This window comes from Ooceraea biroi, chromosome 1, assembly GCF_003672135.1.
Source record: "Ooceraea biroi isolate clonal line C1 chromosome 1, Obir_v5.4, whole genome shotgun sequence".
Lineage (NCBI taxonomy): Eukaryota > Metazoa > Arthropoda > Insecta > Hymenoptera > Formicidae > Ooceraea > Ooceraea biroi.
In genome coordinates this window covers 6,710,128-6,737,926 of record NC_039506.1, presented here as the reverse complement: position 1 = coordinate 6,737,926, position 27,799 = coordinate 6,710,128, and the positions used below count along the sequence as shown (strand labels likewise).

The window sequence follows — 27,799 nt, the reverse complement described above, 5'->3', positions numbered from 1 at the left end:
GGGATATAATTCATAAAAATATTTTAATATAGCTGTAAAGTTTTAACATACATATTTTTTGTAAATTTACATATTAATATTATTACATAATGATTATTATAAAAAATATGTTATCTATACATTCTTTAAAATAAAGAAATCTGAGAGTAAGTTAACGGGAGCAATTCATTAGTTACATATCGCAAATTATTATTTAACGTTTTGTAATACAAAATTTGTATTATGTTCCATTAAATGTTTAAAGTTTGATATTTGAATAATTAATTATTTCTTGTAACAATTATACATTTATATCAATTTGAAGATAGGCAGTTGTAAATATACTAACAGAAAACACAAGTACAATTATAAATTTTATCAATGTTATCTTACATATGTTATCAGTTATCTTATATTTTCATATGTTGTTATTTACGTGTGCGCACGGAAATTCGTCTCCTACTGCGCGAAGTTACTCGATCTCCCGAGCATACACGGACACGATACGTAATTGTGTACGTCACGAAATCATTCCCTCCACATGTTACCACCGTTACCGTGCACCGTTTCTAGCATCAGACAGTGCAGACAGATTCTACATCTTTCTCGCGATAAGCGAGTCGAGGTGCAGTTTGGGAGGCGTGAGATAAAGTATGTGAATTCGAGCAAGTCACCCGGTTCGCGGTGCGAAATCGTACGGTTCCGCGTGTAATGCGCAACAGTGTCGTATCACGACACGAAGTGGGTGCAGCGAAACTGAGCGACACATTCGCATCGACCAGACGTCAACCGCGATGCCTCCGAGTCGCTTGGATGCCGTCTACAGGAGCATACTTCTCACGAAGTTCTTTACGAAAGGCTGGGCAGTCCCCAAAATTTAAAGCGGTAAACAGCCACCTGTAGCCTAACCTAAACTACTTCAGCACTCATTGAGTAGTTCACACCAACTTTCGATCATCAATGAATGGACAATCATCTGCGTAGAAGTATTCTCCGTTTTTAATAATAGTGAATAAATGTAGCATTTCCAATATGATTCATTATTATAATTACAAAGAATTATTTGTCAACAAACTTTTTATGCTCCAAAGTGACGTCGATATACGTATACACATATATATATATAATATATATATATATGTATGTATGTATGTATGTATGTATGTTACTAAAAATGCGTTGCACATTTGCATGCCAATGTTATTAATTATATCTTCGTATTGATAGTCTTAAGTATTTTCTGCCTTTTTATGTCATAAGCTCTGAATATAATAGAAATAATCCTTGACAGATATAAATTCTTTCTTTTTCTTTTTATAATTTTGTAGCATATCTAATTAAAAAAATGTATTAAAATACTTGTTTCATTTTATAGCAACATATAGATGATTTTCTTAGAATGTGCAACATTTAAATATATTTTGTTTCAGAATATTTGAATTCAGGAAGGTTATCGCAAACCGAGAAGCCTGCTACAATATGATACCACTTGACTATCCAATAGAAATAACGAAGGTTTGTTGATTTGTATTAGTGGAAAAAGTTATTTTCACTAACACAAATTTCCCATTAATTTCAGAAATAATAATGCATATATGATTTTTCTGTGTAACAGGATGAAACTTGGTCAGATTGCCATGTAATCGAAGGTCAATTTGAATCACCCTTTGAGAAGTATCTTCCGGGAATAATGCCGGATAAAACCAAGATCGCTTATTTTCAGATGGTTTTGCCACCTAAGTGGAGTTCTCATAAAATAAAGCCGATTTGTTTGCATCTCGCAGGGACGGGAGATCACGTATGTACGAGATTATTCGTTTCTAACTTGTTTCTAATCTTTATTATATCTATCTGATTGTCTTCTCTCAAATGTGTACAGTATCATTCTAGTGTTAGTAAGAAATTTATACACATCTTACTTATTAATTTTTATTAATTAGTTTTTTTGGCGACGTAGAAATCTTATTGCTAAGCCTTTGCTGAAAGAGTCGGGAATAGCCTCGATCCTGCTGGAGAATCCGTTCTATGGACTGAGAAAGCCGGATGATCAAAAGTAAGAACTATATCGGAAGGTTTGTACGGGTTAAAATTCTTAGTCAAGCCAAGAAATCCAGTTCTTTCTTTCATTACATAATTGTTCCTTTTAGACGATCGAGTCTGCACAATGTATGCGACATTTTCATCATGGGAGGCTGTTTAATCATGGAATCAATCATTTTATTAAATTGGTGCGAACAACAAGGATTCGGTCCATTGGGTATTACTGGATTATCAATGGGTGGACACGTTAGTTTTATTTAGAAATTATCCTTTTTATGCAATTATCCTTTTCACGCACGTAAACGTGTTATCTATTCTGCAGATGGCTTCTTTAGCAGCTACCAACTGGCCAAAACCAATTTCACTGGTGCCCTGTCTGTCATGGTCAACAGCTTCACCTGTGTTTACGGAGGGTGTAATGAGCGCATCGATAAATTGGGCACTTTTAGAAACGCAATACTTTTCGGACAAAATCTACAAGAACGATCTCGCAAAAATGGTGAAGATTATTGATCAGGATGTAAATATCCGATATTTTTGTATTATGCATCTGTTCATAGCATAATATCTTTTCTACAAAATTTGTATTTTTCATTAACTAAAAATTTGTAGGATGCCTTCTTAGCTGGTCAGCATTTCGCTAAGCATTATCCCGCAAGTATGAAGAGAGTAAATAAATTGAGAAAGGAATATAACAATGAAAAAACGAACAAAGACAATAATACTGTAGCTGAGAATGGTACAAATTCAATCGACAATATCGACAATAATAAAATCGATAATAACGACAATAAAATTTCCGCCCAAAGCGAGGATAAAAGCGAAAATAATAAATTACAACATCAGATTGCAGAAGAAAAGGCAGCGGCCAAGATATTCCCCTTAAATCTAATTTCCAATCGATTCAAATCAAAAGATCCCAATACTCTCAAAGGTAAGTTAGTTAATCTCATATAATTAATTCGCCTTGCATGTGACCCTAATTTGTCCTAATAAATCCCTAAATTGTAAAGAAATATGTCAGCATTGATATATTTCCGTTTACATCTTCTAGTGACGGTATTTAAGTGAATGTGAACGTTTCCTCAGACTGTCTTATCCGTTGTATTTGTCAGGCAGCATGTAAGCATGTATTTTTATGCTATTGTTGCTTTTCCTATGACAGGAGTTTGCTTACTGCCAGTGCCGAAGCATCCACTGTTTTCAGACAACAAATGGCGCGAACACGAGGCCCTGCAATTTATGCGCGGCATAATGGACGAATGTACGCACTTGAAAAATTTCGAGACGCCAGTTGACACTGAATTAATCATCGCTGTTTGCGCCAGGAATGATGCTTATGTACCGCGAGATCATTGCATGAGCCTGGAAACAATATGGCCAGGGGCTGAAATTCGTTACATCGATGCTGGCCACGTTAGTGCGTACCTCCTTCATCAGAAAGTCTTCAGGTATCTTCAGTCGAATTTCTTGTAAAACCCGTATCAGACTATGTACTGGAGATTGGAATTTGACCAATCAGAACAAAGCAGACCAAGATTGCTCTCCAATACGTAGTCTGATATGGACTTAATGTCTTCTTGTTCGTTAATATCGCCTGTGAAAAGTTCTATCATATTTACGTATACTTTTTTTCAGATCCACTATAGCGGAATCTATCCAGCGATCTTTGAAGAAATATCCTGTCAATGCCAGTTGACGAGCTTGTGATCTTCTCGCAGCGAATACACGCTACTTCAGAGCCATAATTACAAATTTAATTAGATGATGGAATATTCAACTATGTGATTGACCTCGCGTATCTATTATTAAGGATCTTTACGTGCACATAATCTATTAGGTTGTTACGCAGGTGGTAATCTGCTACGAAAAAGTACAACTGTTCGAGTCAATTTATAATAATTGTTTATAATAATCAATGTTGTGTTAGCACAGCAAATGTCGTGTGGTATCAGCCAATGATGTTCCTACGTCAAGTAACAACTCGTTTGCGGCATAGCGGATGCAATCTTTTTATACACGCTAACTTTATATAGATTTACACGCGATTTCTTGATAACGTACACTTCTTTATAGACATTTTAGAAAATTATGAACGTGCACGGTTTTATCACGTTATTGTACATACTTGTTGAAATTAGTAATTAAATGTCACATGTGATGTGTCTACTAAGTGATATTTGTGTGCTAATACTTTGTATAATATTATTTAACGTGAAACGTTTATGCAATAATGATCTGTATATAAGTCAGTCTGCTTAACAATGTCAAGAACAAGTTTCATTCGACTACGTCGATACGAGACATCACTCTATTCCTGTTCAACATGAGCAACAAATAGAATAACACTTGCGGCTGTTAAATTAAACTTGTCCCATGTAATATCAGCCAAGAATTAGTAATGAAAGGAAAGTTGAAATGGAACGTGAGTTATATATCTCTATCTATTTGATGACCAAATTAATTAATTAATTAATTCGGTGTTTCTTTGAAGAAATTGAGCCTTCAATTTCTTTCGAGAAGAGAGTCAGCTGCCTAATAAATGGAGAAATTATATAAATAAATAAGAAAATGATGAAATATCTTGAAGATTGACATGTTTATTTCCTTTTTTAATAAAGGCTCAATTTCTTTAAAAAAAAAAGCATTAATTAATTTGTACACCTGGTACATATATCTGTCTTTTTCTCCTTCTCGAACTTTTGCTTTGAACAATTTACAAAGCAACGTGACAACCAATGAAACTCGTTTTTGTCGGAAAAACGCGCGGCCAGTTGGCCGTCTCGTCCCGAAAATCATCCAAAGGAACTTGTCCGCGTTGAAAATCGCGCGGCGATGATGTCGCTCGCGTGCGGTAGTTCTGCGGAAACGTTGCGCGCCATCTCGCGCGTCGTATGCACGATCGATCAAACCGGAAGCCGGTAGGCTGTGCTCGTGCGTGCCTCGCCAGCGTTAAACCACATGTGTCTTGCGTACCGTTTCGCCCGTGGAAAAAGCTCCGCCGAAAATGCGCCGTGTTTACGTAATCCGCGGTAACGCGACGCCATGCCGGTGCTGGTAGACGCGTGAGTTGAGCGCGAGGTGCAGTCAACGAAATATCGCGTAATTCGCCGTGATTCGCGAAGTCACGCGGGGCCGCGCGACCAGTGCGTATCGGAGGACCGAAGATACGAACGACTGCGTGTGCGTGCCGTGACCGACCACCGCTGTTTGCCAGCATCCTCGCGGCGAGTCGTGCACGTATGGTGCGCATCCGGAATATTCACCGACGACCGTTCGCCGGTTAGAGGAGGGCGGTCTCGCGAATCCTCGTGCGTCGTACGGATCACCGCGTGTAACCTACGCCGGGAGTTTCGTGTCGCGGCAAAAGTCGCCGAGTCAGCGCGCTCTCGCTTGAAAAATCCGCCGGAAAGCACGAGGCCACGAGGTGCTCGTGCCACCGCGTCATCGTATTACCGCATCGCGGTCTTCACGCGATCGAATCGGCCGGAAGGAGGTAGGAGTCGCAGCAGCACGTGCACCGTGGACGTACGTGCGCGTATCAAGTAGGCCCGCATCTGCTTTGTTCGGGCGACCGCGTGTTCCGACGCCGTGCGCGCGTGCGTCTCGCGCGAGAGGAGCGAATTCTCAAAGGTGCGTTCTAATCACCGAGGTGGGTGAGTCGAGCTAATAGAAAATATCGCCGTGGCGCTCCCCCCTCGTCGACGAGAGCGGCCGCGCACGCGACTAAGTCCCTCGTCAGCATGGAGAGGGGCATGTGAAGTGCGAGCACGCATGCGAGGTTAGATCGCGTATCGCGTGAATCGCCGTGTTTCGTCGCACCTCGGCAAACGTGAGGATCATCCCGGCTGTCGCGAGAAGAAACTCCTCGACAGCAGTGAGGGGGACACCGACGACGACGACGACGAGACCCGTTAACCGGGTTCGACGCGCGGCCTCGTGCACGGTGCCCAAAACCTCGTGTTTTTGTCCCCGTAGTTACGTCAGTTCGCCGTGAGATGGCAGCTAAGGTGGCCGGCCAAGGGGGCGCTCAGAGCGCCAATGAGAGGCAGGAGGCGGGGCCTTGCCAATCCTACGCCAGTGTGCTGAATCCAAAGGGCTCGCAGAACCGCTCGACGAGTTCTTCCCTGAAGGGCTGTAACAAAGAGAACATCGATGGACAGGTATCGGTTTCACAGCAGCCTCAGCAGCAGCAAGCGAAGATGGTTGTGAAGGAGAACATAGTGCCAAGCGTGAGTAAGAACAGATCCAGTCAACACGTCGGTCGATGTCAGTCGACGCAGGTAGTTCAGTCGAAGCAGCACGTGGAGATTTCCGTATCGGGCTTGCCAAACGACACGCGCATCAATATCGAGATCACCGATAGTCGCAAGGGAGCCACGTCGAGCTTGCCACTCGCAGGGCACGATAAACGTGATCATAGCGAGCAACGAGAAGAATCACCGCAATTTGAGGAACTTGTAAATAAGGTTGTCAGTGACGGCGTCGGGAGCGACGGTGATTTCCAGACGGTCGCGCCGAAGAGCGCTCGTCGTAAGGAGAAGATGCACCGCGAGCAGCAGCAGCAGCCGCATCGCGAAGCGCACAACCGGCGTCGCGAAAACAACCGCCATCAACCACGTGGTCACAGTGGCGTGGGAGGTGCGAGTATCGCTGGTAGACGCGGCAGTGATGAGAGACCGCACAGAGAGCGCAGCGACCGTAATGGCGTCGTCGAGCACGGCCCGAAAGAGGCCCATTATTGCAAGGATGATGAAAATGTCGAGCTGGAAGTGCAAACGGCATCTTCGTCCCCCGTTAAATACGTAGAGGCGCCGCTGCCTAGAGTGAATCCGTGGATGAAGAACAATACGCCGCTCACATCTGCGACGACACAGACGTCCACCTCGCAAGCTTCAACGTCCACGCAAACGCCTCCGACGGTACCCAAATGCTCCGACAGACAAAGCGACAAAGAAAGGCGAGTGCTGCAACCACAACAACCACAGCAAAAGCAACCTGCAATCGGTGAGTTAGACAATTTATGAAAAATTTGCTTGATTGAATTTACTATTGATTAGTTGGCAAACATTAAAGTGAAACTTGTATTCCTCGCTCTCAAAGTTCTTGAGCTGAATGAGAAATTTTTCTTGCACAACAGATTTGCGTAACATAATGTTGTAAATAATGAGTGAATAATTGATTTTGATTCTCTTTGAATACATTGTAATAGAATTATAATAGAATCAGTCTAACATTTGAAAAACATTTTAAAATTCTCTAAAGTAAAAAATTCTCAAAAGTCTGAACTTAAGTAATAATGGTAATTTGGGTTTTCCCTAAACTCAGGTAGGCAATGGTATACTGGACATTGTATGGTGAAAGAAAGATTTATACCTGAGTTCTCGGTAAATGTAATTATTAGAATTTGTAAAGCTTGCTTGCTCTGCAAGTTTTACGCTCTTAATAATATAACATAAATTATATAAATAAATTAAATTATAATAAATATATAATAAATAATTATATAATAAATTAAATTATATATATAAATTTCTCTTAATATAGAAATTCTTCGTGCCATTACTTTCGCTTAAACTGTACAACTTGTAGTTAACAAATATTTGCAGAATCGCTATCTTTTCCGATGTAAAAAATTGATGTAATAATTTTTACTATGTGTACTGGCATAGAAATTATAAGCATACAAAATTCTAAATTTCCAGAAATGCATTTCCATAGATAAATAGCTAGTATTAGGTTGTAACAAAAATCTGTAGCGTTGTTAAATTTTTTTTTAAAGGAAAAAAAAATATATTCTAGAAAGATGGAATCATGAAGCTACCACAAAGATGGCAAATGTTAATAGAAGACAGCGCATATGTAGTTGAATATTTAATTTTGTCTTGGAATTTCACTAAAATAATGCTACAGAGTTTTGTTACAACAGAATATAATTTAGAGAATACTCGATTCTCAGAAAATTTGGTGACACTTGGTAAATGATGCCTTCCCATTTTCATGGACTTTTCTTTGAACCAATATTTTCTTTAAACTTTTCGAGAACTAAGCTTTTGTTTCCTCACAGTAGACTATAGATGGAACTTGACATAGACTTATTATATTATAGAAGCTTACATTCTCCAATTATATTTGCTCTTCAAATTTTATCTCATGTTTCATTGCAGTTTTACATTTTGCATTTTTTTTGCATGTTTTGAGCAACCGTTAAAGATATAAATTTTTCTTTCACCATACAATGTCCGGTATACCATTGCCTACCTGAGTTTAGGGAAAACCCAAATTACCGTTATTACTTAAGTTCAGACTTTTCACAGAGTTTCTAACTTTTGAGAATTTTTTTACATTGCAGAATTTTTAAATGTTTTTCAAATGTTTCTCCAAATGTCAGTTTAATAAGAATGTGAAAGAGAAAAAAAAAGAAGTTCAAAAGAATATATTAGAAAGATCTTTTATGTACAGTAGGTAGATTGGGAAAGCAGGTATTCGTTTAGCCTGCGTTCCGTTGAAACGTTAAACTCGAACTTTTTATAGTATTTTACAAAATTTTTGTTATTTTTTAATATTATATTTTTATATACACAACTATTGAATTGTAATATATATTCGTTAAAAACATACAAGTAAATTGGGAAATATGTAGACGAATGTGTGTGGTAGGGAATTGATTGTAAACCAAAGTTTTTTTCTGGCAAAAGTCTAGGTGTAAAGTTTTATTATTTTAATGTAAATTTGAGTTCTTTAACACAAAACTTACGTTAATACAATCTTTTAATATTAATATTAAATTAAATTTTAATTTTAATGTTAATATTCAACATATTCACTGATATTTATTACAATATCTTTATCGATAAAATTCTATTCTGCTTTTCTGTAAAAACATTAATTACATCTAACTTTGTAGATAAAGCTTTATGAATGTATGATTCGTACTTTGCCCCGCCGCTTCCTCTGCCTCTCCTCCGATTTCGTAATAGACCTTATCATCTTTCTCTAAATCTTTTCCGATAGCTCATACCGCGCAAAAATATTTCAGACATAACGATTACATAATTATTAATTTGTTGCCAATTTTATTTTATTTGCACTAGCTCGCACTTGAATTTCGTTGAAATTCGAGAAGTAATGTTGAAAGAGCCGATTTTACGGAATATTACTTATAAATAGATTGTATTATACGTGATATAGAATGATTCGTTCAAGGAAAGGAAATATGTGTTTACCTACCTGCTTTATTATCTCAATCATGTAATACGTGATTGATATCTTTCAACGTCCAATTACTTAAATGTAAAAAGTTAATTTAAGTTAAGTTAAAAGGAGATAATATATTTCGTACGCTCTGTACATTTGTTATCATGTCTCTAGATTAGAATATCGAAAACATTCTTAAAAATACGGCACAAAATCACGCAGATCAAATCTTAGCGACGACTGTGCGGGAGGTCTTAGCGAGGTATATATTACGAAACAAAATGAAAATAGAAACGCACGAGTGTGTGAGCGCTGAAAAATCGAGAAAAGAAAAACGTCGTACATAATGGAAACTCAACTGAGGACAGATTAATGAACAGAAGTACATGTTGTTCACTCTTCGTTTCCTCGTCTTATTATTTCCATCAACTGCGCTAATATTTTTCTGGTCGGAAAAAATATCCGTTTCAGATTCGAAAATCTGGAACGTACACGCATGTACGAGTCTCGTTCGATTGCGAAAGAATTCTTATCGCGTCTTGAAATTAATTTAACAAAGATAATATTCTTTGCCATAATATGTAGTTCTCACGTTCGTGATTTAGTTGTCTAATAATTGTGCGCGATAGACATAACCGTAAACCGAAAAGAAAGCAATAAAATCCGAGAAAACTGAAGCTCGTGGCATGCGTCGATACTTACTCTTCGCATGTTTGATAATCGTGATAGCAAAAACGGCAGGCTGCGAACGCCTGAGCGACAACCTTATCTTCGCGCTGCCAACATGTCTCAGTATACGTGGCACCAAAATGTCCATGTGGCGGAGATGTTGCCTTCGGCAATTTGTTTGCATATTGACAGATTCGATATGCCTTTCATATGCGTCAGAACATGGAAAATTATTCGCTTATCCTGCGTTCCGTTGAAACGTTCAACTTGAACTTTTTATACTATTTTACAAAATTTTTATTATTTATTAATATTACACGTGCGCGCGCGCGCGCACACATACACACACAAAACTATTGAATTGTAATATATATTCGTTAAAAACATATAAAAAACAGGACGAATATACATACATGTAACATTACAGTCCAATATTATATTTGTATTATCGTATAATTAGATAAAGAATTTTAGTTTTTTTCTATATTAGCGAAAATGCTAACGTGCATTCCCCGCTTTTTTTCGCAGGCCACGCGGAAACGCGAAACGCATTCCGGGAAGTAGCCCATCCTCGCAATATCATTATCATATCGAAAAATATAACAGCATGGTATTTTCGATTTGACAAGTCAGTGTGCGCGCAGCATGTTTCTCGCGCAATTTTTGGCCGCGCGAAATATCGCCGAATCTGCGGGACACGCAATTGATCCATTTGATCCGATTATCTACCGAGACGAGTGCGGGAGAATACTATTGCGAGGGCAACGACATTGACATTCCTTTTTTGCGTCGTAGGAGACACCTTGCATAGTTACGTTACGAGAGCGTCCGTGTGACGCTTTGTCTTACTTAACGGTCTGTTTGAATGTTCACTTTCGTCCGAAGCCGTGACTCGGTTGGAAACTTTTCTATAGTTTTGTCCTGCTTACTCGTTTCACCTAATATAGGGTGTTTTCCAGCAACGACACAGTGCGACGCAGTGTATCATTCTATCTTCTTTCAATACCAGCGAACAACAAAGATAGAATGATACACTGTGTCGCACTGTCTCGTTGCTGGAAAACACCCATAATGTTCGCAGGTATTTTCAGTCTTGCTGACAACCACCGGTAATCCCGTTAGCAATTTTCTTTTGTGCAAAGAAATAACTTTGGAATTTATAAGGTTTTCTTAAGTTTCTTTCACTATTATAGAATTCGAAGAATCTAACTAATAAAAATCCTCGGTGTTATTCTGCCTATACCTATTTGACTTAAATCAAGTACTTTATTTGTCCAGTGTTGAAAGAAAGTTTACTGTTTCTAAGTAAGTGGCACGCTATTTCCGTTGGCGATACGATTGAGTTCTACAAAGGAGCTACGCGCACACGAAATTGTCTCCATTCAAATCGTATGTCTGCAGAATTTACAAGATTAGGTCTCTCGATTGAATCTTGCGCAACGAGACACGTTCGTCGCCCATCCCTTCGCGATGCGTCGTGTGACGTTGTTCCTCGACCTTGCGTGCAACACGAAAAATGCGCGTACAACATTAATGAGACGAACGAGACGGCGCGGCAAGATTTCAACGTGATCAACCTTAAACGCGGAGCGAGAACGCGAGGTAGGCCTTGGTCTTACTCCAATTGACCAATCGCCTCGGCGCGATTCGATCGATCCACGATTAAAATACGTCGCAGAAAGTGAGAGTCGCGGAACGGAAACCTGTTTCGGGACGACCGCGATTCGAGTTAGAACGTTCGGCTGGCGAATATCTTGCGAACATGTTTCCAGCTGCTAGAGCAGTGTTTCCCAATTTAATCCGGTTACCGAAGCCTTCGTACGCTGATATACGCCTGGCATTACGTTGTACGTGCAATATCAAGAAAGTTTCATTCAAACTCGCTGGAATTACGAGAGCGATGGGACGCCCTTTTATCAAAAGTTCATTTTACAGAACGCCAATCTACCGCGGAAAACCATTTGGGAAACACTGCGAGGAGCGTTACGCAGCGACTCGCTCATCTTTAGTACGTTATACGAATAAATAACGAGTGAGATGAATTGTACAGAAGAATATAGAGAGGGGTATGTCGAAAGAAGGTTGCACGGTTTTTTTATACCCCATTCCTCGTTTCTTTCATTTTCATATACGTAACATAAATGTATATCCACGTGTTCGTATATTTTTTAAAAAGAAAGGCATTTACAACTGTTGTGTTCTCAATTTTTTTCCGTCTCTTTTCCTTCGTTTATTAATAAGCGGTTTGTAATATTCATTTGTAATATTCATTGATTCTTAAGATTAAATTTATAATACATAAGAATTTATAATACAACATACTGAAAATAATTATAAATTCGCAATATTAATAATGATATTTTAATATTTATATGGTTGTGCAACGTGAAGAAAAAAAGAATTATTATACGATATTTAGTGAGAGTGCGCAAACGGATAAACTTTGTTCGATAGTATAATATCTTGATATCGCACGACATATTCTTAACATAAATTTACATCTGTGAATCGATCGAATCGAAATAATCGTGTCGTTGATGACATCACGTTGCTCGGTTACTAATTGACCAAACTGCAACTGCAGGAACACTTTTCACGATATCGAATGATTTGGAAAAAATAGTTCAAAGGTTTTAATCAACAATTTATTTAATATTTTTACGTTGTAATATTTTTACGATTTCTCTTTCAGATGCAAAAGTTCGAAAAAAATTCCTGCTATAAACTATTAGGTACATAATATTTCTTTTCTATATTTTATATGTTCATTTTTGTATGTTTATTTTCTACCTTTCCTATTTTTAGATTTGTCGAGAAACTTGCAAGCCTTCACACAAATACCCAAGCGAAATATACAAGCCCTAAATTCGGCTAACTTCGGATAGATGTTTGGAAAGATAGAAACTATTTATTCCATATGGATAGCACTGGTTATAAAAGTATTTCACGTTCTTGGCCGTTAGGAACAGTTTTGTCGTTCTTGTCGGTGTCGGTGTCGGTGTCGGCGTCGGCGTTGGCGTCGGCGTCGGCTCGTTTCGTTTCATTTCATTTCATTTCTTGAGCCAGTCGGCCCTCAGTGGCTCGTCGACGTTCGAATCGTGACTTCGGCATCGACCGCGATCAGCCGTGCTCCGTGATCGCGCTAATATATTGCACAGGTTACACGGAACTTGATCCAGAAGATTCGAGCTTTTCCGTTGTATAAAATCACGAGTAGCGCGATATGTCTTCATTACGTCCGACTTTCTTGGGCGACGAGACAAACTAGTCGTTTAATTATTTATCCATTTAATCAATCCGTTTATGAAGTTCAGAATTTGACGTCGAATTATTCGATAATTCGCGGTGAATGGGCACGCGTGACTGCGTGTGAGTGTGTGTGGCATGTAAATTCGATCATCGTGATGCAGTCAGAATATTATATATATGTAATAGAGATCGTGAAGTTCTTGTTGATGTGAGATAACACCGATTCTCAGCATCGTGGTCAAGACTGCAATTTAATTAAGCTGCGATTCGCGCGCGTAACACGAGGCGGAAACGAATTGGATTGTTGGTTCTACCGTGACAATCGTGAGAGAAGGTCGCGTAGGCGATACGATGAAGATAGATGAAAGCGAGAATGAGTCTGTGAAACGTGAGTCAACATTAACATACCGCTATCTCCAGCATTATGCACATTGCGTAATATGTAACGTAACATAAATCTGTCAGCGCAATATAATGTTCACGTTCACGAGAATCTAATTAGTCTCTATCTAATTAGTGCAAATAAATGATAGCCGGAGCTTGTGAGTGCAGCTGTTGATCTTACAGATTCGCTATTTTGTAACACATAATAATAATAATGACAGTATGCATGTATGTTGTGTATCGCACAATTTATATATTTATATACTTTTTATTATGTATTTATAAGCCCAGTCATAAATAACTTCCCACGCAGGTAATAAATATAGACGTGTAGACAGCTGCTTCTCAAAACAAAATTCTCTACTTGCGACTACTATTACGGCAGCGTTATACAATAGAGATTTACAAGTCTGAATATCATTTGTTTTATTTTACAAAGTTCCAAAAACATTCGAATCACGTAAGATTGTACAAGTGTCTTAAGTAAGTTTACTACACCTCGTGACACATGCATCTTAAATTCTGACATATTTATAAGTAGAATTCCTGAAAGAAATATTGCAATTCATTTATGTATCTCTTTGATATATAATAGGAAAATTTTTAGTCTTCAGAAAAACAAAAGCAGACGACGTTTTACTTTATTCTTTTTTTCTTTTTATTTCATAAGAAAATACTTATTTATCGATTTATCAATTATATATAATGACGTAATTATAATAGAAATAGTAGTAGAACGAAGAAATATATAAATTTATAAAAATGATTATAAAGAGAAGGAGGAAAAGAAAGAAACTTATGATACAGTATTATTAATGATAATAATTTGCAGTTTTTAAACGTGTAACTTATTCGTTAAAATAAAGTTTTGTCTTACACCGGAATTGTACCGGAAGAAAATGTTACAATGTTAAAAACGCTATCATATTTGAATCGTTGTTTATTATTTGGAACGCCTACTGTTGTCAGTGATTGTACGAGGCAATTTGCCAAAATCGTATCTCTGCCTCCGCATTGCCCATGATTCTTTGGCATTGAGATTTGCAAACAATTTGCGCTATTGACAAACAATTTCGCTCGGATTGTAATCGCAAAATCGGTTTATGTGTTTTTTTTTCTTTCTTTTTCTACACTTGACCTTTCCGATCATGCACAATTAATTTTCTAGTGGAGAACTAGAAAAATAAACTTGAAGTTAGTATAAAATACTTAAAAAAAGAATTTAAGATAAGTCTCAACGATAATTGTACGAAAGAGCTCTCATGGACCAGATACAATATTTAAATCGAAAATAGAAAATGTGCGTAAATAAAATGTATACACGAGTTTTTGAAGCTAATAACACTGCAATGGACACGTGTGCTAACTCATTTAGCAATAGAAAATCACGAGCAGATAGGAAATGCAAGGCGAAAGGGATAAAGTGACTCGTGATCGTAATTCCTGGAGGACACGTTTAAATAGCCAGAACGTGCTATGTAATATTAATGCGTGATACACGCCCGTTTTGCCGATCGCTTTATAGATGACTATAATTTATCGGTCCGGTTCATGGCTTTCAGATTGCTCGTATATCGCTTTAATTTTTACTTTGGTGGCCTTGCTACTTTCGTTCCGACGAAGCGTGCTACACGGTGGCTCGTGTCAGATTGATTATCACTTAATCAATCATTATTACAACCGTTTTTTCGCTCGTAACGGCACGACTATTACGAGAACGATAAAAGCGTCGTCAGAAAAGATAGTATCGCTTTTCATGATCAGCGAAACTATATTCTTCGGGAAAAAGTTTTGCCTTAAATTCTGTTTTCTTCGGCGTCGTTGTGTTTACTCTGTTTCTCATTTCTGATCTGACGTCGGATGTGCTGATAAAAATATTCAAGAAACTCACACACGCGCGTACGCGCACATGTGTACAATGTACATGTACATGTGTAAAGATAATCGAGGTCATGCGGTTTGGAACTGGTTATAAGAGGGCCGATAAAGATATAATTACTTGGAGACAGCTTTCGAAAAATTTCTGCATTTCTAAATTATTAAATGTGACGTCAAACATGTAACGAGCTCTATGTTCTACGAGTTTTCTAATCGCAAATCTTCCTTCTTGTTTCTTGATCTTTCTTGATCATAATGACCAATTTGTTTATTAATTGTTTTCCGCATTTTATCTCTTATATATTGTTTTACATTAACAATTCTTTGCATTTGGTTGAACTTTGAGAGCATATGCCTTCTATTTGGAATTTATTATCCACATTTGAAAGAAAATACGTTACTTTTTATTACATATTGCACTTTTCTTGTTAACTCATAAGGAAATTTGTCATAATACTTTATGAGTTATATAAATATGTTTTTCTTTATATTTTCAGAAAATGGTATCGAAAGCAGTGCTCAGCCTACAATTGTCAGAGCCCCCAGAGATAGGAGGAGGATCAATCAAAACGTAATATATTTTTATTTTACCTCTTTCAGCTACATGTGTTTAGGATACATGCATGTATTTATAAAAAAAATAGACAAATTTACAGCTTGCATATAACTGCATGATAAGTTTAAAAGAGAAGATAAATTTTTATTTCAAGAACACGTTGTTCTAAGTTAGATAAGTTATTTATGCTAAAAATGACTATATTGCAGTTGTTTGCAAAGAGATAAGATGACAGTAAATAGTAATCTAGGTCAATAGTTTAATAGATATAATATCATGCATGAAAAATCAAATTTCTGAATTTGATAAGAAATAAAATATATTTGATAAAAAATAAAAATATATATTTGAACAAACATTAAGAGATAGATGTTTGTTTCTTTATAGCTTATCACATTTTAGTGTATTATAATATTTAAGAAACATAATTATCGCTGTTTTATTGTAATTTTTATATTGTTAATAACACAACTAATATTTTATGTGTTATACAACAGGCAAGTGATTTTTCGAACATTGGCGATTGGCCGACTTTAGGAAAGCAGACAGAGGTACGTATCGTTATTGAATTTTTATAATATTTATTATTTTTTACTATATATAATTCACTTACTATATATAGTATTTGTTATTTTTATTTAAGTTAAAAGATTGCATGTAATAATAATTAGAATAATATAATTCCTGAGAAAATATATTTAAATTCTTATTCTTTGTCTGTTAAAAACGAAATATGTTATATATTGATTATTACATGATAAATCACACGCAAAAACTAGAGCTTACAGATTTGTTCATGAATTTGTAAGTGTAAAATTTTGCTAGAGAAATATCAAATGTAATGTTGACGTCTTAGATAAAAGCTATTACGTCTGACATAATATGTTTAGCATTTGTACACGAACGCTTTTCATTTTAATTTATGATGACTATATCGCTTTTTTTTAAAGATTTATACAATAAATGATATTTTATTTTAGAGGAAAGCCATATCTTCGAAACAAAATGTTACTAACGGTGTTACTAACGGCGAGTCAAGCAACTCGAAAACGAATAGCACCAGCACAAACCTCGAAAATAGAGGCAAGGAGAATAAAGAACAAAACCACTGCCAGGATGATAACGATGAACAAACGGAAAACAATGAAAAGAAAAGGAAAGGTAAGTTTGTTCGTGCATTGGGAACTTCAGAGATAATAACGATATAATGAATCTCTTGTAAAGAGAGAGAGAGAGAGAGAGAGAGTAATCATATAGTCTTTTTGTTTTCAAATTATTTTCAATGAAGCTAAACAGAAACATTATCTTTAATATACAGTTGACGAGTCTGAGTCTGATACCATTTTTACAGTGAATAAACAAAAATGGGTTCCGTTAGACATCGACTTGTCGCAGAATCGTGGAAATTCGCGATCGCAGAGATATAACCACAGGGAGAGGAATGGCGAAGGTACAATTATTTATATATATATATACATATAGTAATGGTGTCGCATCGATAACTGTAAATTAGACTTTAACATCAAAATAAGCGTATGATGATAACGAACATATTACGAATAACAGTTGCGACATTGAATACAATGATTTTGTTGTAGCAAACGATGGTGAACACTGGCGTGAAAGAGATTATAACAGATCGTCAGGATACAATCAGCGAGGGCGCAATGGAAGAAATTATAGAAGTAGAGGACGGGGCGGACGCGACCGTGGTAATTTCAGACAGCGACACGAATACACGTACTACCCCACGGATTACACACAGGTAATAATTTCTTGCTAATATTCGAAGTTTAAATTGTTGTCACCACAATTGCAATCTCCTTCTTCGACAATGATGTTAACATAAGTGGGAATCTATCTGATAATACCCATGATAGATAATAGCGATAGTAGATCTGAGAACTTTCAGAGTGAGGTACACTCGCAGACTTTTCTTCACGACAGGTATGGTGTAACGTGTTTCCTTTATCTTGCAGATGAAGTATGAGAACACAGACGCTGGGTACATGATACCTTATATGGGCACTTGCTACTTCAATGATCCGAATTATGTCGTCGCATTGAAGGACTCGATAAGACAACAAATGTACGTTTCATACATTTCACATAATTCTTATATTTATTTCATCAACCTGATATTTCATGTAATGTATATACGACTTGTGGGGTAACTGTTTTCTTCCTTTTTTTTGCAGAGAGTATTACTTTTCTGAAGAAAATCTCGTGAAAGATTTCTACCTCCGTCGTAGAATGGACGCTCAAGGATTTTTACCTGTTGTCTTGGTTGCCTCTTTCTCACGTGTACAAAGCTTAACGATGGATTTGCACTTGGTGTTAGAGTCTGTTCTAGAATCTGAAAAACTCGAAGTGATAGAGTTCGAGGATGGATACAAGGTATCGTAAACGCTTTTCATGTGTTTCGACGAAAAAATCGGCCGTACGTAAGCAGCATGGATCTCAAAGAGTAATCTAATACGTCATACAGATGTGTATTAGATCCAAGATTTGTGCTAAAGCAAATAGAAGAGGATTCGCTAACACCATTAGAACTTGTCTCAAGTTCGATGAATGGAGTTTGATAGTAGCCTCATTACACATATTTAATTATTCGAGAATATTTTCCTCACATTTATCTAACACACAGCGAATATCTCTAATACTTGAATGTTTTTACTTTGCAGATTAGAACAAGATTTGATCCGTTAAAATGGCCCGTCTCGGAAGCGAGCTATTACGCTGCCAAATCAGAAGAATGTACTCCATCCTCGAACGAAGTAACGTTTCCTACTTGTGAAGATGCGTTTTACCCCTCCGCAAAGATTTTAACCACAGTACCCAATCCCCCAGTTCCCCTCGTTTATATGGCGGGGCAGCGCAGTAAATCGCAGAGTACATCCTCGTCGATAAGCGAGACTTTAAATCCTGATGTACCGGAATTCGTGCCGATGGAATTAATGGGAAGGATCAATGATTTTCTTGCGGTGGATATGTGCGACGAGATGAATAATGAGAATCGATTTGTGAAGGAGAACACTGCCGAGGAGTCACCAAGTAGTGTAATAATTGTCTTTGATAATAATCTTCTTGTGAAAATAGACAATGAACCAATCGCAGCGGGTTCCTCCTCCACTTCAAATAATGTGTTCGAGGGAGAAGTGAACGAAGAAAAATCAGAATCGTCGAGTGATAATGCTTGGCAGGAGGTGAGACGAAGAGTCAAGCAATCGCACAAAGAGAGATCTGAAGAAAAAGAGAAGATTGATACCACCAAGAACGTCGCACGGGAGGAACTGGATTTTCAATTTGACGAAGATTATGACATATCACCTCCGACTGGTCGTCATAACGCCTTTTCGGAATGGTTAGTTTATTATGACGAAATTAATGATACTTGGTATTACTATTCGAATTGAATCTAACTAGAAATCATATCTCGACTGTTAATTGCTTAGGATTGACTTTGATTATAAAGAAATTGGACTGTCCGAGGTACAACGAGTTTAGGGTTTGTAAATAATTTAATTAGACCTCTCTCTCCTTTCGTTTTATTATCTATTTCAAGGAAGAGATAGATAAAGTAGCTGGAGATGCTGATTTAAATATTTTAATACTTAGATTTTTTTGCTAATATTTTATATTACGATTATCCTGTGATATCAATTTAAAACGTGCATGGTACTTGAGTAATCAGATTGTATTATCTGAATATTCGTTATTCGTTATTCGGATAATAGCTACATTAACAAAAATAAACTTGACAATGTCAGCATCATTAATAAATTTTGAAACAATCTTTTCAACGGTGGAAAATTTCGTTACGGAAAAACGAAGTTTCCCCTCACATTATACACATTATACACATTTATTGCTTTTATGTTTATTTTTGTTTTGACATAGATGTAAAAATGTTTTATAATAATAAGTGTTCTACATATAATTGTTTAGAAAATAAGAAGCATACATCTCACGCAAAATTTACATAAGACGCATCATGTATATTTACGCGACCAATCAACTTTCTATACACATTTTACACATACCATACACGTAGTAATACAATGTTTTAGGAAATTCTCAATTAATTAACTCGCGTTAATTGTCAATGTTAAATCATAATCTGCTGCAAGTGCGAAATTTAAAGATCTTGAAACTTTATTACTACAGATTATTGGAGTTCTGGAAATTGTGTAAAAAAAGAGTAAGAGAAAAAAATTAAAAATTTTTATGTAAATGTATCATGTCAAAAGCTTTTCTATACAAATTGTAATACCAAACAATTGTATGAACTAGATATAAGATAGATAAGATTCAATTATGATGTAGTTTTAGAAGGCAGATTTTAAAAATACATTAGTAAAATTTTAATGTATAACTTGGTATCTATTACATCAAATAACTTGTTAATTACCATACTAATCATTAAATTTTTCTGAATATTGTTTCGTATGTATTATTATAAACAGCTAACGTAGAAAACATTTGACACATACACACACAAAATATAACAACATACCGTTCTTTTTGTATAATTTTTGGACATCTAATAGCGTCAAGTTTTATATTAAACTTTCTCTATTACAATTTTTTAATAGTCATGTTAAATGCGTATCTATTGACTTATACCTGACCATATTATATGCGCATTATGTAGTATAATAACAAAAATTACATCATGATTTTAATTATATTTATCTCTATTGATAAATATAATTTATGTAACGACAAACGAATATTATGGCATTTGAAAAATTGTTTAAAAAAATGAATATTATGGCATCTGAAAAACTGTTAAAAAAAGGAAATTATAATCGATTACGTTTTTCAATAGCTCTTCTTGAATATCAAAATCATCATTTGGAAAAAGTTTATAATTTCCATATGTCTAAATTGATTTTTCTTATTATTTTACAAAAATAGTAAAATAAAGTACTAGAAGAGTGCATACTTGGTTTCTTCTTTTATTTTTTATTTTATATGCAAGAGACGAAATATCTTAAGTGTACATAGAAAAGACTTAAAGTGTCGTATAATCTAGGTAATATGGCCCGAATATTCGAGCGTTCGAATGTTACACACTTTGGGGTAGTATCCGTTTGGTTACTCACATAATTCTTACAGGTCTGAGGATGATGAAGATTATCTGTCGGACAGAGATATTAATAAGCTGCTTATCTTCACGCAGACCAGTTTTCCATCATCTAGAGCCCCAAAGCACGAGGGTTACGATAGAACAGGAGATTGGACTACTAGAGTGAAAATAACTCAAGAATTAGAACAATTCATTAATGCTGAATTGTCTGATTATGCGCAAGAGCAAGTAAGGAAGCAAGACAGTCAAAGTGTAAGATCATATTTCATTTGTTAGGTACTTGCAAAATTATTGTAAGATCACAAATGTAACAGCGACTTAATAATCTTTTTTCCTTAAATTACTTTTTAATTTTTAAGTGGTCATGCTTGAATCAGAATTAATAGTCAACAATGCATTTCGAATAAAACATCACATTTAAAGGAAAAAGTAGCTTGAAGGAAAAAAAGTTGCAAAATCACTGCTATACCCATTTGTAAATTTATGACGTTTTGCAAGCACTTAATACTTTGAGAAACTTATGAGTCTATTAATAAATAAACTAATATAATATTGATGTGCATTCTTACAGTATGGCTCGTCCTCGTCTAGTGGAAGTTACAAAACAGTCAATATTGTTAGCCAGAAAGATTTTGAGAAAATGGCACCGAAAGCCCCAAGAAAGGCGAATCCAGAAGTTCCACCACCACCTCCTTTCGCTATAGAAGATTTAGAAAGTCCGCAATCGGCCTCACCACCTCAGGTATATTTCAAGGCTTGAAACACTAATTTTGTGAAATAAAAACCAGATCATTTGTAAAAGACATACTATAAAATTACGATATTTCTTCACAGCTTCCAAGTACAAGTCAAGACTTTTCAAAGAAAGATCACAAGCCGGAAAAGAATCGCTGGAGCGAAAGGCCACGTGCAAAAGAGGGACTAAGAGTCGCACCTCGTTTCTTCGCCGTTGTGAAAGATAAGTCCGTTGATCCGAGAACACCACGAAAGAGAAAGACCCGTCATAGCAATAACCCTCCGGTGGAGCATCATGTTGGCTGGATCATGGACGTTCGAGAACATCGTCCGAGGACATACTCAGGGTACGTAACGCCATAATTAAAGCTTTTAGCTTTAACCAATCTTTGATTGGTTCGTGTCAACTTCTATGACTAATCTGTTTTCGTGAGCGAAAAACATGATGATATATTTATATATTTGTCTTCTTTTCCCGGCTGAAGAAGCTACCGTGTAGAAAGATTTCAATCTGAATAGAAATAATCGACAGAAATATGAAAATCGAAATTTCGACGCATACTAAAATTTCTTTCTTGATATTTCAGAAGTAGCGCGGGCACGAGTCCTAATGAGGGCTACCTAGCGAACAGTTACGGTAGCATGCCCAGTATCTGCGAACATCCCAGTCATGCATTGTTGAAGGAAAGTGGATTTACGCAGCAAGCATATCACAAGTATCGTTCACGCTGCCTGAAAGGTAAAAATCTCATCGTAAACATTTATATTTTTTTTAATATAACGTAACTTGAGTGATTGCGAAACGATGAGTCTTATTCTTTCCCCGGCTAAGAAAAATCGGTGCGGAAATATTTTAATCTGACTGTCATTCAAGTAAATCATAGATAGAATACTGAATTAAAATGTTCACTTACGCCATGTTTCATATCTTTCAGAGCGCAAACGATTAGGTATTGGACAATCGCAAGAAATGAATACTCTTTTCCGATTCTGGTCGTTTTTCTTGCGAGAGAATTTCAATCGTAGTATGTACGAGGAGTTCAGAACCATAGCCAAAGAGGATGCCTGCGAAGGATATCGATACGGATTGGAGTGTCTCTTCAGATTCTTCAGTTATGGCTTAGAAAAGAACTTCAGGCATGGATTGTACAAACATTTTCAGATGGAAACGATAGACGATTACAAAAATGGTAAGTTCAGATTTTCTTTCTATGCTATTTCGCTTCGGCACAAGTAGGTTGTTTAACTATGATTATTTAATAGTTAAACGGGTTGATTTGTGCAAAAGCAAAATGTGTTCTTTCGCTAACACCATGAGGACATCTTTGTCCTGTGAATGGGGTTGATAGTAGTAACACAACAAATAATAATGAAAGTATCTATCAAAATGCACATTTGAATATATCATATTTTAATGTTGAGAGTTTATTTATGACCCAGCTGGCAATATAAATTAATTTAATATACACGCCAACGTTTCGGCCGTAGTTTTCGGCCCTTCTCAAGCGCTAATCTCTAACAATAAGTCACATTCTAAAAACAAATCAACGCAACTCAGTTACAGTATGTTAGAATTGTTACACTTTATCACATCGCGATAAGTTATCAATTAATACTCACTTGCTGAACATGACTTATAATCAAATTAAAAATTGAAAATGAGAATCAGAGACACATGTGGTACAAGAACCCGCACATCTTCGAGCACAATAGCTTCTGACTGCGTTATCGAACTCCGCCACAACAACAAGTTTACGTGTGTATCAAAATATTATCGTATGTAGCCGGTAAATTTTCAGTGTCCTTTTGCGAATTGATAGCCTTATTGTTTCGTTTTATAAAGTACATTTCGGCAATCTCACGTTTTTTGAAGTGGTTTTCCTGGTGTAACACTGCTGCATCACACCATTCGAATTCGTGACCGTTTTCTATTTTAATAAGGCTATCAATTCGCAAAAGGACACTGAAAATTTACCGGCTACATACGATAATATTTTGATACACACGTAAACTTGTTGTGGCGAAGTTCGATAACGCAGTCAGAAGCTATTGTGCCTCGAAGATGTGCGGGTTCTTGTACCACATGCGTCTCTGATTCTCATTTTCAATTTTTAATTTGATTATAAGTCATGTTCAGCAAGTGAGTATTAATTGATAACTTATCGCGATATGATAAATTGTAACAATTCTAACATTTGTAACTGGTTGCGTTGATTTGTTTTTAGAATGTGACTTATTGTTAGAGATTAGCGCTTGAGAAGGGCCGAAAACTACGGCCGAAACGTTGCGTGTATATTAAATTAATTTATATTGCCAGCTGGGTCATAAATAAACTCTCAACATTGAATTACTGACTGGCTAATTATACACTTTTCGAATTATATCATATTTTATTGCATGCTTCTTGTTGAACCTCTCAAAACGATACTGAATACTTGTCTTTGCAATATTAAAATTTTATTACTGTAAAATTGCTTTTCGAGATATTCTGTTTATATCGAATTTTTGTAAAACTCAAATCGTGTAATTTCGTCGGATAAACGACTAAGTAACTAATATTCAAGGTTGATTTTATTCTCAGAAAGACAGAATTTCGTATGGTCGATTTTATTATAAACTCTTTATCTTTCTGTATGAGCAGTCGTTCCTCCATCATTTTTTTTTAATTGCAATGTGCTCAATTATTTATCATATTTAATATTTTATATTATAATAAGATATTAATTAAATTTTCATTTGGATTAATAGGACAACTGTATGGATTAGAAAAATTTTGGGCATTTTTGAAGTATTACAAGGACTCTGATCAACTTCCCGTGGACTCTAGATTGCAAGAGTATCTATCAAAGTTCAAAAGTATCGAAGATTTTAGAGTTGTGGAAGTAAGTGTTATTATTAAATATTAAAATGCTGTTTTATTAAACACTTCGTTCCAATAGAGCTCATAGTTGTATAAGATCCGTAATATATGTAACTTTCATGTCGTTCTTTGCAGCCTCAGATACACGAGATGTTCCAAGCTGCGGGGAAACGTAACAGGAGCGTTTCCGAGAGCGCGAGCGCCGAAGCTTCACGGACAAGCAGAGAACGCAGACTGTCAGGTAGCAGAAGTAGTACTACACTGCCAATACAAATCCCAGGCGAAGCAAGTTTCGAAGGCAGAGCAGAGAGAGTACGCTTCGACTCGGTACCTCTATCGTATTCCCGAACCAGAGCCGATTCCTTCGGTTCTTCCAGGCCATATTATCCACGACGGCGAAACGACTCTGCACCGAGTTCGTGCGGCCATCGAGATCTCAGTAAGCAGCAACCTCACGCTAGACAGAATTCTGGTTCCTTTACGAAGCCTCACGAGGCAGGCGGCAAATCGCAAGTCACTGCCAGAACACAAGCCAGCTCCAAGTCCGATGCGAGTAAATCTGTCGCGTGCAAAACGGACCCATCGACCAGTTCCCAAAAATGAAGGAGTGCGATTGTTGTACTGCGATTATACAAGTACTCGGCCGAATTTTATCTAAATGATATTGCGAGGCAAAGGGATGTCATGGTGTTCCTGTGATGAAAGTGCTGATAATATCTGCGGTGACGCGCGTAAGTGGCAGCGACTGTAAGCAGTTTCAATGAAGCACATGGATAAATTGAAGGACGCTGGCGATCTTCTTTACGCGCAACACGAGTATCTACGAAAGGTAAACCCGCGACGTAGTGATTTGGACTTGCAATTTTGTATGTAAGATGTACCTACTGATATTTAAAACCCCTTGGCGTGGCGATACGCGCAGCAGCTATCGTTGCGGAAAATACTTTCGCTTTCTTCTCACATTACTTACTTTGATTGCATTGTGAGATAAATGGCCGAGAATGGAGGAAAACGGAATGATGAGAGGACGAATGCCTGTAAAGAGTTGTGAGTGTGTACATATATATATATATTTTTGCTCACGCTTTTATTTCATATATTTTTATTGCGTAAAAACGACAAAGATTCGCGCGGGTGGAGTAGTTACTATATATAGACGTACTATACGACGATGTTGTTTACCCGTGCGAGTGTTTGATGAAAAGGATGAACGTGCTATCTTTATCCAAAAGACAAATAAATATTGAACGTATGCGAATAATGACCGCCTAAACATTGAAATCGCGCGAATGCTGTAACATATGAATTTAAAAACCAATGATAAAAGTTGTATAAATTGATAAACGCGAAGTTGCTTAGATATGGATCTATGAGAACCGTTATTAAATGTGTACTTCTTGTAATCATTGAAATATTTCTTTACATTCTTTTGACATTTTTATTCGGAAGCCTTTTCGACCAGTTTTTTTTCCTTTTTATAGGGAATACTTTTCTGCGAAAAAGCATTATTGTCCCAATTAAACGAAATTTTTTTAGCCTTTTGAAAACTCGCATAATCAACATACTTCTTGTCTTCTTACTTATTTTACACATTTGTTTGCCAAGCATAAAATAGTATAGAGAATACCACAAATGTAATAAATATCATACAAACTGGATAAAAAAAATAATATTGTCTTTACACTTTAATGTTTGTAAACTTTTTTGCTGTAAAGTCATTTGTAAATTCTTTAAAGTCATTTTTTGGAATCAAGTTTTTAAAAATTGCGTTGCTCAAGGTTATCACGTGTATGTATATTTTATACGCTTTATGCAATAGTTATTTTTATATCTTATATTTCACAAGTTGAACGAAATGAATTTATTATGGACATTGACTTGTATCGGATTCGTTTTGTATGATGACGAAGTAATATTCGTCGAACGTTGTTCGTCAAATAATATGCACTGGCTATTAATCAATCAAAAGTTCAATAGATTTGGTATCAACGATTTGTTTTTTTCTTCTTGAACAAGTCGGAGAGGTTTCCCAAACTGTTAGATTATGCAGAGATGTATATTCGAAGAGCGATGATATGTTTTCATGCCAATAGGAAATTATTAGATTCATATCCTGACATCTTGGTATACTAGTCACGCATTAAGCAAATTATACCACACATAATTTACACAATTTATATAAAAAAAGGGAGAATAAAAGGTGATATACAATTATCACGGGTAATTATACAGCAATAATCCTTAGAGGAAGCGAACGGTAGTAGCGTTGATTAGAGAAAGATATGTTAGACAGGAGAAGATATTGTCAAACGTGAAACGCGACTATAATATTCACTTCATTGCTTGATTTTCCATTAGCGAATACTTAATTCGCAGCTGTGTACTTGAGTGACAGTTACGAATAACATGTATAATGACATTGATACGCAGCGGTATTCATGTACATCGGCATACTTATTTAGATATTTATGTCAATAGTAAGCAACGTTAATGTCGTTCCCGAAATTAAAACAATAAGTGAACGAACGGACTCGCACTAACATTATTTGCAATAGACGGTCAGTAAGATACGACTTACTCCGAATTCAGTATCAAATACTCGCGTGTACCGTACATACATTTATCGCAAAGTCTCTTATCTCCTTCCTTTCTTTGTCTTCCCAAGACTCATTGCTTCGACAAGACCTTCTCTCGTGTCGTGATACAAGAAAATGAACGGAATCCGAAACTTTGTCAGATTAAAACTGATTCTCACAATACTGTCGATTCGAAACATGGCGTTATCGAAATTTTGCAAATAACATTCAAACTTGCTAATAATTCGATGAGTAGTTTCATTAAAAAGCGTGAAATTGTAATATTTAATGTGCATTAATTTGCAATAAATGGTCAGGAGATTCATGTGCGATTAGGTAGCGAAAAGTGCATCCCATAATAAAAATCATATACTTATTTAAAAAAATAATAATAATAATTACAGAACGTGCCTGTCAATACTTTGCTTCCGACAGTGATAAAGAAAAATTAAAAGAATGAGTGAAACGAAAAAATAATAAAATAATCTCTAGATCTGTGTGTGCGTGCGTGCTGGAGAGCCGATTCGTCCGCGAAGCATTCTATAAGCAGAAATTGATTGATTTACTACAAATTAATAAAATTG

General features: G+C 36.4%; 2 protein-coding genes across 4 annotated transcripts; both read left to right on the top strand.

The window, feature by feature from the left end:
• Positions 1-773: 773 nt before the first annotated feature.
• On the top strand, positions 774-4,443 carry LOC113562359 (protein ABHD18-like). Its single transcript, XM_026971704.1, is given in 10 exon segments — positions 774-840; positions 843-864; positions 1,410-1,494; positions 1,595-1,777; positions 1,920-2,032; positions 2,127-2,265; positions 2,342-2,539; positions 2,632-2,953; positions 3,185-3,470; positions 3,658-4,443. Coding segments are annotated over 10 exon segments (1,476 nt in total). The 3' UTR covers positions 3,719-4,443.
• A 485-nt stretch (positions 4,444-4,928) lies between these two features.
• Positions 4,929-27,656, top strand: LOC105286762 (la-related protein 1B). Of its 3 annotated transcripts, XM_026971697.1 has the most exons (17): positions 11,545-11,951; positions 13,321-13,522; positions 15,894-15,967; positions 16,450-16,503; positions 16,933-17,113; positions 17,271-17,402; positions 17,551-17,717; positions 17,932-18,041; positions 18,151-18,349; positions 18,637-19,316; positions 21,074-21,296; positions 21,616-21,786; positions 21,879-22,126; positions 22,367-22,518; positions 22,715-22,969; positions 24,528-24,661; positions 24,775-27,656. In XM_026971697.1, exons 2-17 carry the CDS (start codon positions 13,486-13,488, stop codon positions 25,240-25,242), a joined length of 3,285 nt encoding a protein of 1,094 aa, XP_026827498.1. In that variant the 5' UTR covers positions 11,545-11,951; positions 13,321-13,485; the 3' UTR covers positions 25,243-27,656. The 3 variants fall into 3 exon arrangements, with proteins under 3 accessions (XP_026827494.1, XP_026827486.1, XP_026827498.1); XM_026971693.1 differs by lacking the exons at positions 11,545-11,951; positions 13,321-13,522 and adding an exon at positions 4,929-7,026 and having other exon boundaries at positions 17,304-17,402; XM_026971685.1 differs by lacking the exons at positions 11,545-11,951; positions 13,321-13,522 and adding an exon at positions 4,929-7,026.
• The last annotated feature ends 143 nt before the right edge of the window (positions 27,657-27,799 follow it).

Coding starts and splice junctions, on each gene's coding strand:
- LOC105286762 (XM_026971685.1), top strand. CDS start 6,018: ATGGCAGCTAAGGTGGCCGGCCAAGGGGGCGCTCAGAGCGCCAATGAG. Junction 17,403..17,550: donor CAGGGAGAGGAATGGCGAAG/GTACAATTATTT, acceptor ATTTTGTTGTAG/CAAACGATGGTGAACACTGG. Junction 17,718..17,931: donor ACCCCACGGATTACACACAG/GTAATAATTTCT, acceptor TTTATCTTGCAG/ATGAAGTATGAGAACACAGA.